The following is an 18,719-nucleotide window of genomic DNA, read 5'->3' on the forward strand; positions in this document are numbered from 1 at the left end:
CCACCATTACTACCAGGTCTTGTGTTTTGGATATTTTTGTTATTTGTTCTAGAACTGCCTCATCCACCCTCTCTTTCTGATTTGGTGGTCTGTAATAGACCCCTACCATGGACAACACCCCTATTTTTTTTTTAAATCCCTTTTATCTGTACCCACAAATGCTCAACTGGTCTGCATCCTACCTCCTTCTGGATCTCAAAACAAGTGTATATATTTCTGATACAGTGTAACACCTACTCCCTTTTTGTACTGCCTGCCCTTCCTGAACAAGCTGTACCTCTCTACACCAATATTCCAGTCATGAGACTTCTCACCAAGTCTCTATGATGCCACGTGATCATTTAGCTTATGCACCAATACTTCATTCTTCCTGTTTATTCCCCACATTCCTTGCATTTGTATATACATCAAAGATGTTGAGCAGATTCCCCCACGGATTTCCTCTTATGACCCTATTTTAATTTTTCATGTCCCCCACTCAACATCTAACCCTCTTTTCATACTTACCTGTGGACTTCTGTCACTTTGAACCTACTTTAAAAGCCCTCCTAACTAGGTTGGCGAGTCAGTATGCAAAGATGCTCTTCCCCTTCTTTGTCACGTAGACCCCATCTCTTCCCAGCAGACCTTCTTCCAACAGCATCCATAGTTGAGGAAGCTGAAGCCCTTGCATCAACACAACCTTCACACCCATGCTTTCCTCTCTAGGATACATGTGGCCCTGCCTGTGTCCTTATCCTCAGTCAGGAGAATGGAGAACACAACCTGCGCCCTGACCCCTTCACACTAGTTCCTAAAGCCCTGGAGTCACAGCTGATCCAGATCTGACCCTGAGCAGAAGTATCATTAGTGCCCACATGGATGAGCACCATGGGGTAGCGATCAGAGGGACAGACAAGCCTTGAACTTAAGGCCACTGAACTTGTTTTGCCCCTCCATGATGCTCTATCCTGAGCCAAATCTGGCAAGTTTCAAGGTAGGCTGCTTGTGAGGGACAGGTGTCTGTTGATGCCATCCAGCCATTATGTTCTCCCAAGAGGGGTACCCAAGGGGGAGGGGGACGAGCACGTCTTCCATCCTGCTTTCATTGGGTCAAAGTTGAAGAGGATTCTCACAGGGAAGTTGGTAGGCATTTGTGGCAGATGACTATACCATCTTAGAGAGCACTGGGTGACTGTTTGAGCACGTGGGACCCGTTTACTTAGAAAACTTTTCTTTATCAAATAGTATGAATTCAAGCTTAATGTTTTTGATCATTCAGATGAAACTGCCTTTCTGAATGGTGTCCAACTTCTCACTCTTGACAGTGAAGGACCATGTTTCAGGCCCATAAGTCAGAATATTGACCAAAGCATTCTATATCCTCAGCTTCTTCTCTTTACCAAACAGTGTTCAGTTTGCAAATGATGTTCTTGATGGAACTGCCCCATTGATGACACTTTTACAGTGCAGGTTTCAAGCTTGCTCTCAATACCACCCATATTATTGGCAACAAAAACAGGCAGGTGAAGTCACAGAATCGTGACTAGGTGGCTGTCCACTAAGATGCTAAAGCCTGCAGCATGTCTGAAATTGCTAACTAGAAGAATTCTGGTTTTAGTCCAATCAATTTTCAGGCTAACTTTTGATGCTGAGCTTTCTGCGGCTTCAAGGTGCCGTTACTACTTCATCCATTGATTTGACAATTAGCATTATGTTGTCTGTCTAACACTGGTGAGGTTATCCAGGCGTATTTCTAAAATGCATTTACTTAGTGTGTGACCACTGCACTAAAGCATTCCGGGGTGGCAACGCATCCTTGTCAAATACCCAACCTAAATCTGAAATAAGCATTTCTTTTCCCAATTACAAAGAGTCAGCGAGAGTCATCATCATAAGAGATACAACATTCTACAGAGCTTGTGAAGGAGATCTGAGAGTGTCAAGCTCAGCCAAAGCAATTGCCTGTCAATGGGTCAAATGTGGCCTAGATATCAACAAATGCAATATGAACAGTGTACCTGAATTCTTGTTCATTCATGGTAAGTTGAAGATTTGCTCTGTCATGGAATGGCCAGGAACAGAGCCAGACTGTTACGGTTTTCTCTTGCTCGTTAAGGTATTAGCAGCTCAGGTCAAAAAGACAGACGCAAAAAAAAGAAAAAAAACAAACCTCACACCACAAACTTGACCCAGAATGGATTTAAAAAAAAAAAAAAAAAAAAAAAGAGATACTGCTATAATTACAGTCTAGTTTGTTACCCTTGTTTCCAAACTAGTCAAATAATGCCTTTTTGCCAGTCAGATGGGATCAAATCTGTTCCCCAGAAGAGCAGTTCTCAAACTGTGGGTTGGGGACCCCAAAGTGGGTCACGACCCTGTTTTAATGGGGTCACAAGGGCCAGTGTTAGGCTTGTTGGGGCCCAGGGCTGAAGCCAAAGCTTGAACCCCACCACCCATGGCGGAAGTCCAAGTCTGAGGGCTTCAATCCTGGGTTGCGGGGCTCAGGTTACAGGCCCGCTGCCTGGGGCTGAAGCCCTTGGGCTTCGGCTTTGGCACCCCCACCTGGAGTGTGTAGTAATTTTTGTTGTCAGAAGGGGGTCACAATGCAATTAAGTTTAAGAACCTCTGCTCAAGATTATATCAAAACATCATCAGTAGTGACAAAAGATTAGTTGGCCCAGTTCTGCCCTATTTACCTTAAGCTTCTTTATATTTCTGGATTTCATGAATAGTGAATTCACCAGAAACATTTTGTGCAGAATGGGGCTAGCATGTGATATAAGTTTATACCTGATGAGTTCATATATAATGAACTATTGTACAAGGACAGTTTGATTTTATAAACTATGTAGTGACACTCACTGACAAAGAAAAAAATTCAGACAGCAGTATAATCTATATATGAATATATGAGATGAGATACAGGCAACCTTGGAAAACACGCAGATTTCTTTTCATAGAATCATAGAAGATTAGGGTTGGAAGAGACCTCAGGGGGTCATCTAGTCCAACCCCCTGTTCAAAGCAGGGCCAACACCAACTAAATCATCCAAGCCAGGCCTTAAAAACCTCTAAGGATGGAGATTCCACCACCTCCCTAGGTAACCCATTCCAATGCTTCACCACCCTCCTAGTGAAATAGTGTTTCCCAATATCCAACCTAGACCTCCTCCCATGCAACTTGAGACCACTGCTCCTTGTTCTGTCATCTGTCATCTACCACCACTGAGAACAGCCAAGCTCCATCCTCTTTGGAACACCCCCTGTTGGGTAGTTGAAGGCTGCTATCAAATCCCCCCCTCACTCTTCTCATCTGCAGACTAAACAAGCCCAGTTCCCTCAGCCTTTCCTTGTAAGTCATGTGCCCCAGCCCCCTGATCATTTTTGTTGCCCTCCACTGGACTCTCCAATTTGTCCACATCCTTTCTGTAGTGGGGGCCCCAAAACTGGACATGATATTCCAAATGTGGCCTCACCAGGGCCGAAGAGAGAGGAATAATCAATTCCCTTGATCTGCTGGCAATGCTCCTACTAATGCAGCCCAATAGGCAGTTAGCCTTCTTGGCAACAAGGGCACACTGCTGACTCATATCCAGCTTCTCATCCACTGTAATCCCCAGGTCCTTTTCTGCAGATCTACTGCTTAGCCAAGTGGTCGCCAGCCTGTAGTGGTGCATGAGATTCTTCCATCTTAAGTGCAGGACACTGCACTTATCCTTGTTAAACCTCAGATTTCTTTTGGCCCAATCCTCCAGTTTGTCTAGATCGCTCTGGACTCTATCCCTACCTTCCAGCGTCTCTACCTCTCCCCCCAGCTTAGTGTCATCCGCGAACTTGCTGGGGGTGCAATCCATCCCATCATCCAGATCATTAATAAAGATGCTGAACAAAACCGTTCCCAGGACCAACCCCTGGGAGACGCCGCTGGATATTGGCCGTCAACTAGACATCGAGCCATTGATCATTACCTGTTGAGCCAGACAATCTAGACAGCTTTCTGTCCACCTTATAGTCCATTCATCCAATCTATACTTTTTTAACTTGCTGGCAAGAATACTGTGGGACATCGTATCAAAAGCTTTACTAAAGTAAAGATATATCACGTCAACTGCTTTCCCCATATCCACAGAGCCAGTTATCTCATCACAGAAGGCAATCAAGCTGGTCAGGCATCACTTGCCCTTGGTAATCCATGTTGACTGTTTCTAGTCACCTTCCTCTCCAAGTGCTTTAAAATGGTTTCCTTGAGGGCCTACTCCATGATTTTTCCAGGGACTGAGGTGAGGAATCTTGTAGAAATCATGATGCCTGTCATATTACCTCAATAGTAACCGTTTTCTTTAGTATAGTCCAAATTCTCAGAAAAAAAATTCTTATCCACATATAACTAGCCTGCAGGATGCACTAAAGAATTCTCTTTTGAATTGTGCAAATAAAAATCCCTGCATATACTTCCTTACTACTTAACATCTCAGACCACAAGCATATGATAGCATTCGTTCACTTGTTTGAGTAACAGGTCATGAAGAGTGGTCATTTTGGATGATATAGTAATGCAGAAGTGTTGACTGCTTCACAATGGTTTCTTTCCCTCCCTAAATGGCTGGTGTTAAACATAAGACTATTGTAGTTAGCACAAGATCTAGTGCTTCTCTGATTAACTGCATGGTATAGTGTGACTATTTGTTAAAAAGTCCAATAGCACACTGGGTAAGTTCTCATTTCACTCACTTGGTACCTAGCATTTCCTTCCTCCTCTATCCCAGATCACAACCATTTATAAAGTTTTTTAAAAAAGACATATGCCACTATAAAGCTAGTGGTATTTACAATATTCCAATTTGAAAAGCACTTGTTTAAAGACTTGAAGTAGAAGGGAAATTAATTTTAAGCAACAGCCAAATCAGATACATGAAAAGAAAGAGTAACTAACTGAAGAGTAATCTTTTGACTTAAAAGCATGTTTATGAGATTCAATTTTTGTGGTTTTCTAAAGATGAGATATTTCATTAAAGATTAAGGTGTTTATGGAATCTTTAAATTCATTTGCTGCACAAAACCTACCAGCTAAAACCCTTTCAGGGCAATTCTCATGGTAGTGGGCTTCTGGCTTTGGAATCTTTGGTTTCCTAAAATCATCCTTTTGAATTTAATATGAAATACGTCAAAAGCTTATACTTCTTCAGTGGAGAAACAGGTATAATGGTCAAAACTGTGTAAGTAACCTTCTGCTATATCCTAGCATGGCAAGGAACTCACTGGTATCTAATAAGTTTCAGCAGGCCTGACCAGTTCAGTGTACCCCAGCTCACTAATGTCATAACCTCTCTTTAAAAAGGTGTCAACTAAGATAAACAGAAAGCTAACAATTTACTGATAGTTACTATTACTGCATGGAGGACAAATTCAGAAATATAAACATATTGATAATTATGTTATTAAAGTGTCTGCCAAGCAGGAGTGAAGTTACCCCGCTATAAGCAAAGGAACGCAGTTCTGCCGCCATGTGGCAGATATTTCCAAGGTACATTAAGAGACAATGGGAATGCAGTTTACATAAAAAGGGGAGGAGACAACCACTCACATCATGGCAAGGGGAGGAGACTGCCAAAATGCAAATTGATCTGGTTCCTGAAAACACCTACAGGGGAAGAAGCTAGCATGGAACTTCCTTCACCAGGAAGCTCCATGCCGCCTTCCTCACAGCTTGAATGAGCTTTACTTTGGGAGGGGTGCGGGTGGGGAGTGTAAAACTTTCCAAAGAATCTGTGTCAAACATTCATTAGACTATAAAAGATATTTCTGGGGGAATTCTGCACCACTATGCATGCGCAGAATTTATGTCCCCTGCAGAAAAATGGTGGGGAAAAATAGGCAAGATTCAATTTTGCCCTTATAATTCTCACACACCAATATCCTCACAACATCACAGGGAAACCATAAGAGTGGTTATCGCAACCCTCTCCAGCAATGTTTCAGGTGTCCAGGGCAGCCAGCAAAGAGATAAATCACTATGGGGTGGGACCGGGGAAGACCTTGCTGGTGGCTCCCACCCTGCACCAGGCTCAGCTGCTAGTCTCAGCTGGGGAGGATGGGACTTCCTCTTCTCTTGCACAGCATATGGGGCTGGGTCAGACCCACCCCCTGATTTCTCCCACAGCTGCAGGAAGCTCTGCACCCAGAACCCCCACAACAAGCCCTTGTGCATCCAGATCCACCCACCCACACTCTTGCACTCAGATTGCCCCACACAGACCCCTCTGAGTCCCTACCTGGATCCCCCTCATTAAGCCCCTCCACACTTGGATCCTGCCTTGCTGAGCCTGCCTGCCCACATCTGGCATGGAGTGGCAGGGCCCTAGGATGTTTCTGGGGCAGGCCCAGTCCTTGCACTGTGTCAGAGTTGGATGCAGCCTCACCGCTGACTCCGTGTCCTGGGGCAGGAGGGAGCTGCAAGTGATCACCCACCTCTGTGTAGCCTGTGGCTTGTGCTCCCCAATGCCATGCTGGAGCCTCCACATTTATTTCACAAATAAAATCTGCAGAATTTTGCAAAGTTTTAAAATACCATGTGCACAATTGAGTTTTTTGGTGCAGAATGCCCTGAGTAAAAAAAAGAGAGGGGCAAAGAACCCCATGTTATCCGTCACTTAAAATGGCACAGGAACGGAATATTTTGGACTTTATGGGAAATCCTGAGCAGAGGGGCTTGGCAGCCATCTTGCTGTAAAGCAGCGTGATGAGAATCTTAATAAAACTACTGTCTTGTTTTAAAGGTAAGTCTTAGTGTCTAGAAAGCACTTTCCACTTTTATTTGCTTGTAACCATTTCTAATTTCATTCTTTATACCTGAACACTTAAAATCCTGGGAAACTTTTTTCTTTTCACCTAAACCAACCCATTAGAGTGAACATTTACTTTAAATCAACGCAGCAGTTAATGTGAAAAGCTGCTGGGTACTGTATCTTTAAAACTTTTTTTTACTCCCAGTGAGGGCTGGATATTGCCGAGCACATGGTTTGAAGAAAATTCATAACTGGGAGTGTTGGGGGTCATCTTGCCAGGCTGACTCAGCAAGTGTGAATCCAGCAGAATTGTTTAACACAGTGCAAGCTTATATGCTGTCTGGGAGCATCCAGACAAGGGCACTACATGCACAGAGTAAATTAAGCACCCAGCGTTACAAGGCAGGCAGTGACAACCCCTCACTGTTCTGGATAGCATCTCAGTAGGTGACAACATCAAGATTACTTCATTAGTGGGAACAGTCACCAAACCCATAATATGCTCTAATTAGAGAGAGGTGGGTGGGAGAAGGAAGGAACAATGTGACAACAGATAGAAATCTCTGCCATAATACAAATACACTTTCACCAGATAGGCCAGCAGCAATTGTGTTGTGGAAGCTACCCAAAACAGTTATCCACCAATTGGGCATCAATCTAGATCTGTAGTGTCAGTGGATGCTATTTCAGAGATGTGCATGGTGACTACTGTGCCAGAGAGGGATTTTAAGAAAAACTGGATTTTCCCCGAACAGTGCAGGAGCAATAGACGAAGTTTGCATCCCATTGTCCCCCTCCCAGTCCAACTAGCCCAAGAGAACGTCAAGCAAAGAGGTGCTGTTCTTGGGGATACAACTCTTACTGGACATGTGGGATAGGAGAACCTATATAGAACAGAACGTGTTGACTTGAGTTAGAGGTATTCAAGAGGGAACCATAGAGGTAGTCGTGTTTGCAGTAGAGAAACGTGGAAGGCTCTGTGATGCACTAGCTTCCATGTTCATACTCTGTCTGGTCATAACCCCTTGCAGATATAGAAATCAGTGCCTCAGACTAGAGAAGCTACTGTGAATCTCTTGACTTGGCATGCAATCCCACCATTACTCATTTGGTGAGGAAAATGAGGCAAGATTCAATTTTGCCCTTATAATTCTCAGACACCAATATCCTCACAACATCATTAAGCTGTCCAGAATGGAGAACGCCTCACTTTACTTTTAGTTAAATAAATGGATAGAGAAAGCTTGTGTACCTAAAGGCTGTTGGTTTGATTTCAGTCATACCAGCATATTTATATTAACACAGGGATGGGGAGGAAACATCGTCCTTCCTTGCTCCATGTAAAAGCCAGAAAAAGTGGTAAACAGATTTTGAGTAAAGTGAGATCCTTTCCCCTTCAGCAAGTAACCCTGGCCCAATGTCAGGTTCCAGGGCAAAAGCCTCAGAGTGTGGCCTGAAGAGCTGTGGCTTATCAGTCTGCCCACCACTGCTGGAGCCTGAGGAAGTGGTTCTCTCTTCTTTCCTGAGATAAGGGTCTTAGAAGTACTGTGCATTGCTATTTGTGGTAAGCACAGCTACAGCAGCAGGTGGTCTGTCACATGCGCCGCCCTTCTACCATTTGTTGCTTTGGGTGTTTGAAATTTAGTTGTGCCATGGATCATGCCCAATAATACATATTAATTCAAACATACAAGAAGCAACAGTACAACTAAAACCAGCCCTCAACCTCAAATTCCCATCTCCTATGGGACTGTTTCACTCCTCTCTAGCACACTCCCAGCAGAGTCTAAGAAACTAAGTTCAGCTGGGCTTTTTGCCTTAACAGCCAAGACTTGGATCCACAAATCAATGGATCAATTCTTAATCTGCTACTGCTTGGAGGGGTTTTGGACATTTGGGTAGGCTTAAAGTCCTGGAACCTCTTGGGAAGTTACCTGTAACCTAAAGTCCATGCTAATCCTGGCTAATCATACATTACAATGAAAAATCAAACTCCGAGCATTTATATCATTTGCAGAACAGCTCAAGCCAACAGCTGAGAGTCTGAGAAGAAGCCTTAAGACAAAAAAAAAATAGCATCTGTGTGTTCCATTAGTGCTACTGGCTTTAATTAGGCAACATTACAAAACAGAAGGAGTCTGAACACCATATACGAGTAAAAAGCCAAGTACACAAATGATGAAATAGAGGTTAACAGGCACTATTCTTTTAAACTAAATCTAGGCCTTCAATTTCTAGTTCTAAAACCTTGCAACATTTTTAATGCCATCAGAAGACCTACTAGTTATTTCTTGCATAGCCCAGGGAATTACATTGTCAGAAGTTTCCATTTTGTCACATCTCTACACATTTGAAGTCAGCTTTAGAGTCAAGGGGAAGAATTTGTGCATTGAATTAATTTTATTTTTTGGCCCTATGCGTTCTCTTGAAAGGGACTCAATTTCTTCCTCTACACTTCAATAGGCACTGATTTAAATAATGAGCTATTTTAAAACTGTTTATATTCAGGGGTGGGAAAAAACTAGTTGCTACGCCCAATACTGCAGCTGCCCTTGCACAAATGTGAGCTCTGATAAGCTACATTTTTTGTTTTTTTAGTTTTGACACAGTAAACAAGGATGTCCCTGTCAGCCCAACTCTTCTTAGCAAGAGCCAGATTCATCTGGTCTTGACTGTGGAAATGCAATGGTAGAAAGTTCTCCATCTTAATTAAATGCATTTCACTAATAAAGTGTTTCCTTAATGAGAGCTGCCCTTTGGTCTCCAAAGCCCATAGCCAAGGGACCCAGTTATTTTTTGGGAAAAACTAGAACTACAAAAGAAAAAAGTCTCTTTCATTTCTAAAGATGAGTAAATTTTAACTCTTCTTTGAGAAGATGGTTTTATGTTTTCAAGGCTAATATAAACCAAAGTAAACCAATCAAAGGTTGAGAGAAATATAGCAGCTGGACTCCGCCTCTACAGCAGAAAGTCTGTGGGATGGGGACCTAAAGATACTTTTATATTTGTGGGTGTTTTTGTAAATTTGGGTGTGTCCCAAAAGTCTTCTCACTATTCCTCCCCCAAATCCTCAGGCCAGCACTGTGCCTAGTACTGTGATCATGGCAGACTCCCTTGCTTTGGAAGGGCTTTGCAAGCATCTCCAAAGATGCTATGGAAGCTTTGCATTACTACTTCAGCATGCATGGAAGGGCTGGAGTAATGTGGCAAAGCTCAAAGCAAGTGTCAAGGGTTAAAACAAAGAGCTCTATAAACACATCTCCATAGTCAGGTGGAACAAGCAACAGTGAAGCAGCTCACTGAAGAGCCTCTGAGAAGCCCTGTCAAGTCTCACTCAAATATGGCTTTTATCTCTTTGTGTAAAGCCCTCTTTTTGGTTTGCCTTTAAGTTGAACTGAAGCTTCATAATAAGATCAAATTCTCCATGAGCAGAACTCAGCTCTTCAGAGACGCTGTTCTATTAAACTGTGCACTTTACGCTTATAGATCTTCCTTACAGGGAAAAAGAACAGGAGTGCTTGTGGCACCTTAGAGACTAACAAATGTATTAGAGCATAAGCTATCGTGGCCACGAAAGCTTATGCTCTAATCAATTTGTTAGTCTCTAAGGTGCCACAAGCACTCCTGTTCTTTTTGCGGATACAGACTAACACGGCAGCTACTCTGAAACCTTACAGGGAAGACTGCTCAGGATAATATTTTATTAAGGCTTATTTTAAACCTGTAGCTTTAATACTTTAACCATTCTTTTAAAGTCAAGATTACACAACAGGCCATTTAACCCAAAAAGTCTAGAAGGAGGCAGGTGATACTTCGATAATGCTCTAGCCCCAATATTCAAACTGATCTACAGAAGTTCAGAAACATGCACTGGACTGGAAAAGAACATGGTCACTGTGTTGTATGGGACTGAGGGGGAGATGATTGGCCCACAGAACAGAACCACTAGAGAACCATACCTTTTTTACAAATGAAGCTACAGATTGTCAATGCTCCAGAGAAGCGCACAACTAGTTGAAGTGCTGCCGAGAAAGACTGAGGTACATTTGCAAAGCTGTGTGCAGAAGCTTTCACAATACATGCTCTAGGTACACTAGCCTGGCTCTGGTCCTTGTCTTTCCAAGGAAATTTAGAAAACTATCCAATTTAAATACATACATCTGATCTGCTTCAATGGAAATATTCAAGAGAGTGATACAAGTGGGGCAAGTGAAGACAAATTCTAAAGACCCGTTTCTGAAATGGGCGGTAAGGGACTGCACAGTATGGTGTTTTGTTTTTTTAACTACATAACTGAAGAACTGAATTTGAACAAAATCTTTAAAAAAAAAAGACACACAAACTTGCATCATTGGTATCTAGTTTTAATTTTGTAAAATGAGTCTGAAAAGATTCCTTTATAATTGGGATTAGTTTCAGGAAAGACCCAACAGCCAAGGAAACTACAAGAGATCTTGCTAAAGACTCTTACAAAGCTCCACAAAGCACTGATTGTTCACAGTCTTTAGCAAACAGTTCATGTATCAGGTGACTCAATACATTCAGAATAGTGCCTTCAATTCAAAATGCAGACGGTTACACCTTTTGTGCCAGTATCAAATATTTTAGCTTTTACACTATTAGTCCTATCAATGGACCAAGAAGAGATCAACAATTTCAGTTTAAACACAAATTTCCAAATACTGACTGGGAACTGCTTTTCTTATACACCAGTATTTTGCTCTAGAGGACATCAGTGTCCAAAAGTTATGAAAGTGTGGTATTCTGTATATGGTGGTGAAAGAAAATGTTGAGATAGAATGTTAGTACATTTTTATTCCCCATTCAGTTCTTTTTGGAGGTAAGTGAGATTTGAGGGTCCAGAAATATCTTTCCAAATCCTTCATATAACTAGAAACATATCTACAGCAATTTTACTTCTAGTAGTTAGCTGCCTGGATGACAATTAGGAGATACTTTTTTAATTTGGCAATATTAAAAAAAAACATACAAAATACATATTAAAAGCAAGCAAATGTTTTAGAACAACTTTATGAAAGGCTTTTTATTTTCAAGGTGTATTTACATATTCAATGAAGTGCCATCACCCCCAGCAGTGTACAGTTCAACTCCTTCGCAGCTGGAAGATTTTTAAATCAATCGCCACACCATTTTGTAAGCTCAATACAACCAGAAGTTGATTGGAGGGTGGAGGAGGGAGATGGAAGAGGTGAAGTAGAAGAAATAAGTTCTGATCTCAAGTGCGTGGTCAGGAAGATACACAGCTAATATGGGATGTTTGGCCAACTAAGGGTTTCAAAATCCCCACAGACACAGAAGTATTGAGTAGTTTAAGAGACCCCTTCAAAATTCATTTTGCCAAAAACATTAAGTTTTTTTATTTGATATATGGGAAAGGTCTGACTTGAACAAGACCTTGCTCTCTCACTCCATAGTTTTCCATTATTGGGTAAGCTATGCAGTGAATACATAAATTAGAGCTGGGTAAAGAACTAACTCCCAAGAACCAGACCTTTTTGAAGGACTGGAAGTGTTTGATTAGACTATCAAATATAATATAATATATGGAGATATAACTATCTCATAGAACTGGAAGGGACCTTGAAAGGTCATTGAGTCCAGCCCCCTGCCTTCACTAGCAGGACCAAGTACTGATTTTGCCCCAGATCCTTAAGTGGCCCCCTCAAGGATTGAGCTCACAACCCTGGTTTAGCAGGCCAATGCTCAAATCACTGAGCTATCCCTCCCCAGCCTCCCTCCTGCACTTGGTCATCCCCAAAACCCAACTCTTTTGTCTTGACAATCCCAGCATAGTGCTGCTTTTTCCTATCATCCCTATGGCCTCACCTATCAAGCCCCCACTTACTCTTTAGATGCACATCACATGGACCCTTCACCTCTTGCAGGCTCAAGATGGGGGGGGCGGGGAGAAGAGAATATCTGAATATTTCTAATATTGGATCAATGAATCGTTTTCAGCTGACTGAACAGCAGGTTCGCTAATCCTGCTGCTGAAGTAACCCAAAACTAGGAGCTCAGAGTACTCCCCCAACACCTTTCAAACACTCCTCACTTGCAGGAATACTCCACATTTAGAAATGCTCTTCCGTTTTTTCCTCCTCGTGACCATATTTGCCAAATAGCCATTCCAACGGTGGCAACTGCAAATTGCTCCCACCAACTAGCAACAAGAAGTTGGATCCTCAGCAAGACATACAAAGGTGGCAGGGAGAGTGAAGAAAAGATGTGGGAAGAAATCGAGGGAAGCAGCTAGGCAAGAGGAGACTGAAATGGACAGTCCATAAATTAAATAAAGGGGGTTGGTGGGTGCTTCATTTTGTGTGTTTCAATGTTGCAAAATGTTAAAAGGAGAAATCACCAAAAAATGTGATATGTAATTTATGGAGAGTCCCAAAGTCAAGGCGAAGGCACAACCCAAATCCCATATTTGAGTTAACTGTATTTGATTACATGAATAAGTTAATGCTGGGATACGAATGAGACTCCTTCCAGCAGAGACTAATAGTATCATAGCAACAGGAACATTAGACAATATTGGCTTGCTACTAATAAATATTTTAGAGTTGTTTCTTTCGGTTTTGCTCTAGAATAGGAGACTCACCCTATTTCCCCATTTAAAACCTGAAGATTAGAAGCTTTAGTGACTGAAGTCTTCTCTTCAGAGTCCAGAGAACGAAAGCTAGCTTAATTATGTATTTTACTATTTTAGCAGATTTCATAAGCTAGAGTTGAAACATTGCTTTTTAAAACTTTAACTTCATTATTAACTCCACAGAAAAACTTTAAGGATTATTAAAAATAATAAAAAAACCTATAATTACCCAACTCTCAACCTTTAGAACCATTATTTACAGAGGCAGAACAAATAGAATCATTACTAGAGGAAAAATTACAAGACTCTCAGATAACATTATTACTTTTGCTAAGATGAAGACCCACCCAAGTGCAAGTTTCCTTAAACCCCAGGAAAGTTTTTAGATGCTGTTCCCCAAAGTAGTAGTTTTTTTGTGGCATTTCAATTCCTTATGTAAAAGGTTACCTGGGAGATATGGTTGATGGAGGACTCCATTCTCCGCAGCTGGGATGCTTGAATGTCCAGCAGTTGGAGTACATTGTTGGCCAGTGCATTGATCTGATAAGCAACACTAGCAAGAGACTGGGTTGTGTATGCTTTGGTCTCTTCTAATGCTTTCCTTTTATCGGGAGCCTGAAAAACAACAAACAAGATGTCATTTTTGTAAGGCCAGAAGAGAGGAGTACAAAACATTACTTTTAGAATTTCATTCACCCAAAAGGCCTGATTGAGTAACTGCTCTGACTGCACAAACAAATCTACATCAAGCAAGAACTTACATGAAGAGAAAAAAACCCACTAAGACTCTAAAAACATATGATGGTTTTGTTTAAGTTAAAATGTTCTATGCTAAGAAATGATTCTCTAAGTTGAGACATGACTACTATCAATTCTCTGGAGCAGGGCTTTTGTAACCCGCCTATCTTTCGCTTCCAGAGAGAAGCTTCCAATTCCTCTGACAAGTGAAATCCAGCTTCTCTCTTCACAGTACCCAAGCCAATTAAAAAAGCATTTTCCCACAGTTGGGTGTCCCCCAGTGCACAAATTCTTACTATGAAGCCAACTCTACAGCTGTGTTGGCTGCTTATTCCACAGTGGGGGAGGAGAGAACACAGAGCGTCAGGAGGACATGCATACATAAGGCTCCTGCATCCAAGAGCCTTTGTGAAATTATTCCTGTTCCAATGAGGATTTGATAAACCTTTCTTCAGCTGGGGAAGCAGTCCCAAACTAAGGAAAGAGTCATACATATGTGGAGGGGGTAGAGGGTCTAAAACAGATGGGCAAACTATGCCCGCGGGCCACATACAGCACGTGAGACGTCGTGATCTGGCCCTTGAGTTCTCGCTGGGGAGCAGGGTCTGGGGCTTGCCTTGCTCTTGTGCTCCAGCCAGGAAGTGGGATCGGGGGCTTGCCCCACTCCACATGGCTCCCAGAAGCAGCAGCATATCCCCCTTCTGGCTCCTACATGAACTGCAGCCAATGGGAGCTGCAGGGGCAGAGCCTGTGGACAGGGCAGTGTGCAGAGCCACCTGGCTGTGCCTCCGCATAGGAGCCGGGTGGGGAGGGACCATGCCACTGCTTGAAGCAAGCACCAACCGGAGCCTGCACCCCTAACCTCCTCCCACGCCCAACCCCTTATCTCCCTCCTGCCCTCTGAACCCCTTGGTCTCAGCCCAGAGCATGCTCCTGCACCCCAAACTCTTCATTCCCAGCCCCACTCCAGAGCCTGCAACCCCAGCCGGAGCCCTCACCTCCTCCCACATCCCAACCCCAATTTTGTGAGCATTCATGGTCCGCCATACAATCGCCATACCCAGATGTGGCCCTCGGGCCCCCCCAAAAAAAAAAAAAAATTCGCCCACCCCTGGTCCAAAACAATAAAAGATCTCCCTCAGACTTCTCCCTGCAAGGAATCAAGAAGTGTCAAGTATCCCAGTGGCTACTGCAGTTACACTTTTGCCGCTTCTCCCTCCCCATGACCATCTTCACCGGTTACCTGTGGTAACTGCCTCCTCCACCACCACCCACCTTAATGCTCACTTCCCAAACTAAACATCGGGGCGTGAAGGGAGAAGAGAAGACAGACAACACAAGCACAATGATGCACTTACAGTGACATTTGCCTTTTCAAGTGTGTTGTATACAAGCAATATGGGAAGCAGAGCTGTGAATTTTTCCCACACCACACCTCAATAGGGTGAGGTTCAAAGCCAAACTGAGATTAGTCCCCTAATCCCCCTTCAGAGCAGCAATTCATGCCTACCTGGTCCCTCCCAAAAGGAGGAATTATTTTCTACTGACAAAGTGAAATGTGCAGGGAAGGAATGAAGTCTCATCAGAAGGATGATCTACTGCAAATGCAAGTTTCTTCGTATTTTATTGATTTATAGAGCACCAAATCACAACAGCTACACTCGCTTTTGGGGAAAGGTTTCTATTCTAAACCCTTCCTTTCAATTCTGTATTTCTTCTCTTCTCTCCTCCCGCCGCCCCCCCACTTTTTTTGTTTGTTTTTCTTTAAAGAAGTTGAAAATAAAGGAGAAAAGAAAAAGAGGACATTCCTTGCAATAGTAAGTTTAAATTAAGCATAGCAAAAATCAGGGAATCTGAGTTCAGTTGGTTCTCCACCTCAGCCCTGCATTTCCTGACTTCGGCTTGCTTAAGTATTATTCTTAAAATCTTGCATCATTAACTTTTGCCTCCACATTTTTGTTTAATATTCAGGAGTGATGACACTATTAAGGATGGTGTCAGAGAAGTCAACCCTTTTTTACATTAAATACTTATTTATATTAAAATTAATTTCTAGCAATGGTTTAATAGAAAGCATTAGCAGTGACTGGGGGCATGCCATCCTCCATGAAAGGGATGTGGTGGGGAATTAAAGAAAGACTCTGAAGTAGAGGACACTCTGCAACAAGCAGCAAAAAGAATAAAGTCTAATCTAATCAAAACGGTTAATAGTAGAGGGTAGACCACCATCATCGGCCATAGCATGTTTTGACAGAAGCCAAGAAATTTTCAAAATTCCACCAAGAGTCTTAACTAAAACAAACAATGCTATTGGTCAGCCATCAGGGATACTGAATGTTTTCTATGTTTGACCCAGAGTTGCTATCACTGGTTCAACTCCACTGGTGATAGCAAGATTGGCAATATAGACAGGTTACCTTTATTTTAAACCACTGTGCCATCTATACATGCTGTCAGCAGGATTAAACACAGTAGTTAAAAAGCCAACAGGTTCCTAACACTTCCGCCAATGGTGGAGTGGCAGCCACAGTGATAAATTTCAAGCGACAGGTTTAATGTAGTAGAAACAGCCAGGATGAATCCAGTCAGCACAACTCGCACCTCAACGATTCCAAGTATGGCCTCCTCTGGCAGTCCTTACCGAAACATGACACTTATTGAGGAGTTGTGCGTGACTATGGACTGGAGAATCAGGCAATAAGAACATGATACAAAGACAACACTTGCAGTAACTAGATGAGAGATTGAGTGCTGTCAAATGGTGGGGAGGAGGGAGGAGAAAACGAAAACCTTTTATTTCTCTGGCAATTTCAGCAAGCAACTGGAGTCATTTGACAAAATGTCTGATCCCCACCTTTCAGTTATTTGACTCAGACATTTTAGTCATTTGAACAAAAAAAATTGTTCAACATCATGATTATATAAACAGCATTTCTGAGGAAAATATATAGCACCAAGGGTCAGTTACCCCAACAGAATTTGGTTAGTACAATTCTCAAAAGCGTCACTCGTAAAACAGGAAAATTTCTCTTTGCTCTTTCTGTAATTGTTTGGGTTAAAGCTAACATGACATTTAGGCTTGTGCATTACACAACTGGGAGCTAGTGGTATAAGTCTCCTAATACAGATTCAAAAAAATATAGATATGCCTGCCACCTTTTTTAGGGTTTTTGGGGCAAGGAGGATCAGATTTGTTTTCCGTTACAAAAGATTTATTATAATGGAGTTAAACAACATAGCTTTTTTGTAGCTTTGTCATGGCACCATGACTGACAGTACTTGGTATTTACAGCATTTTTCAGAGGATTTCCACCTATATTCATGCCTTGTAACTCCCCTATGTGGTAGGAAGTATTCTACCAATTGTACAGGGGATGACATGGATGCACAGGCCAACTTGTCCAAGTTCACACACTGAAATCAGAGCAGGAACAGAGCTCTGGTCTTCTAGAACCATTACTCTATTTGTCCTCTCCTTGAGCAGATGCTCTAATACCAGGCAGTGGTGTTTTCAATGTCAAAAGTCTCTCACTTCCCTTTAAGAGTGCAATACATGTGCATTTTCCCCCACACAACAGAACAGTTTTTGAAATAAGAGCCAGATCCTGGTTCCATTAAGTTCTACAGGAAAATTCCCCACTGATTTCAATAGAATCAAGATTTGAGCCAATGGCCTCCTGCAAACCATTAGATAGGAACAATTGCTCAGATGATTTTTCAACCCCTTGAACCAGGTTCAGGCAGATTTGGCAAACATACCAAAGATATTTATAGCTTCAGTAGGGGTTCACTGCAAGTCATCAAGAATGATTTTTAAGACATATTATGAATGTATTACTACTAAATATCGAGAAAACAGGTGAGAAGAAGGGAGTCACTTCTTTGTGGTCTATATTCAATTTCAAACAGACCAATGCTTCTCCAGTTGTACTAGAGCTGATGGGGGGGGGGAAAGGAGGGGGAAGAGGAGGAGAACTGAAAAGTTGAAGCTTTTCATTGAATTGTCTAATTCCAGAAATAAATAAATAAACAAAACAAACCACATACCTCCAACACAAAAAACAACCCCCACTAACATTCAGTAAAAGTGTCCCCAAAAAAGCATCCCATTTTAAAAATAGGCTTTGACCTGTACATCTGCTGTAACCTTAGCAGCTGCCTGACTAAAGTGGAATGCCAACTTGGCTTTTTGCTTCTGCAGAAATTGGGTATGAAGCTTCAAGAGGTTGTGAAAAAAACATTTAAGCCAGTGTGCAGCTTAGATTTCCTACCACTTCATGGACTGGTTTTTGGCAAGACTGCAAAGTTCCCTGAATCACTTTCAGATTTGTAGTGATCTTACTACATTATGATGATTTCACAATGAACTCCACCTAAATCACTGCCAGAGTAGGAGATGGAGCATATTCAGTGATTCCTTATTATCTGGCTGAGTTGGGGAATCTGTCCATTATTCACTCTCCTTTATGCACACACATCTGAGAGAACAAACTATTCTTCTATGGATTACCATCTATCTACAGACATCTTTCCATAGGAATGTTTCTGCAGTATTCTAACCATCTCCTCTCCCAACTTTCGCCATTTCATCTGATTCTCAC

At 42.2% G+C, this 18,719-nt stretch overlaps 1 protein-coding gene across 5 annotated transcripts in view; it reads right to left on the reverse strand.

Annotated features, from left to right (window-relative positions):
- Positions 1-18,719, reverse strand: part of ABI1 (abl interactor 1) — a 127,256-nt gene that overhangs the window by 74,520 nt on the left and 34,017 nt on the right. For all 5 annotated transcript variants that reach the window (XM_054020750.1, XM_054020748.1, XM_054020752.1 and 2 more), the window contains exon 2: positions 13,828-13,995. In XM_054020750.1, coding sequence (XP_053876725.1) covers positions 13,828-13,995 — 168 coding nt within the window. The remainder of the gene's footprint in view (positions 1-13,827; positions 13,996-18,719) is intronic.

This window comes from Malaclemys terrapin, chromosome 2 (genome assembly GCF_027887155.1).
Source record: "Malaclemys terrapin pileata isolate rMalTer1 chromosome 2, rMalTer1.hap1, whole genome shotgun sequence".
Taxonomy (NCBI): domain Eukaryota; kingdom Metazoa; phylum Chordata; order Testudines; family Emydidae; genus Malaclemys; species Malaclemys terrapin.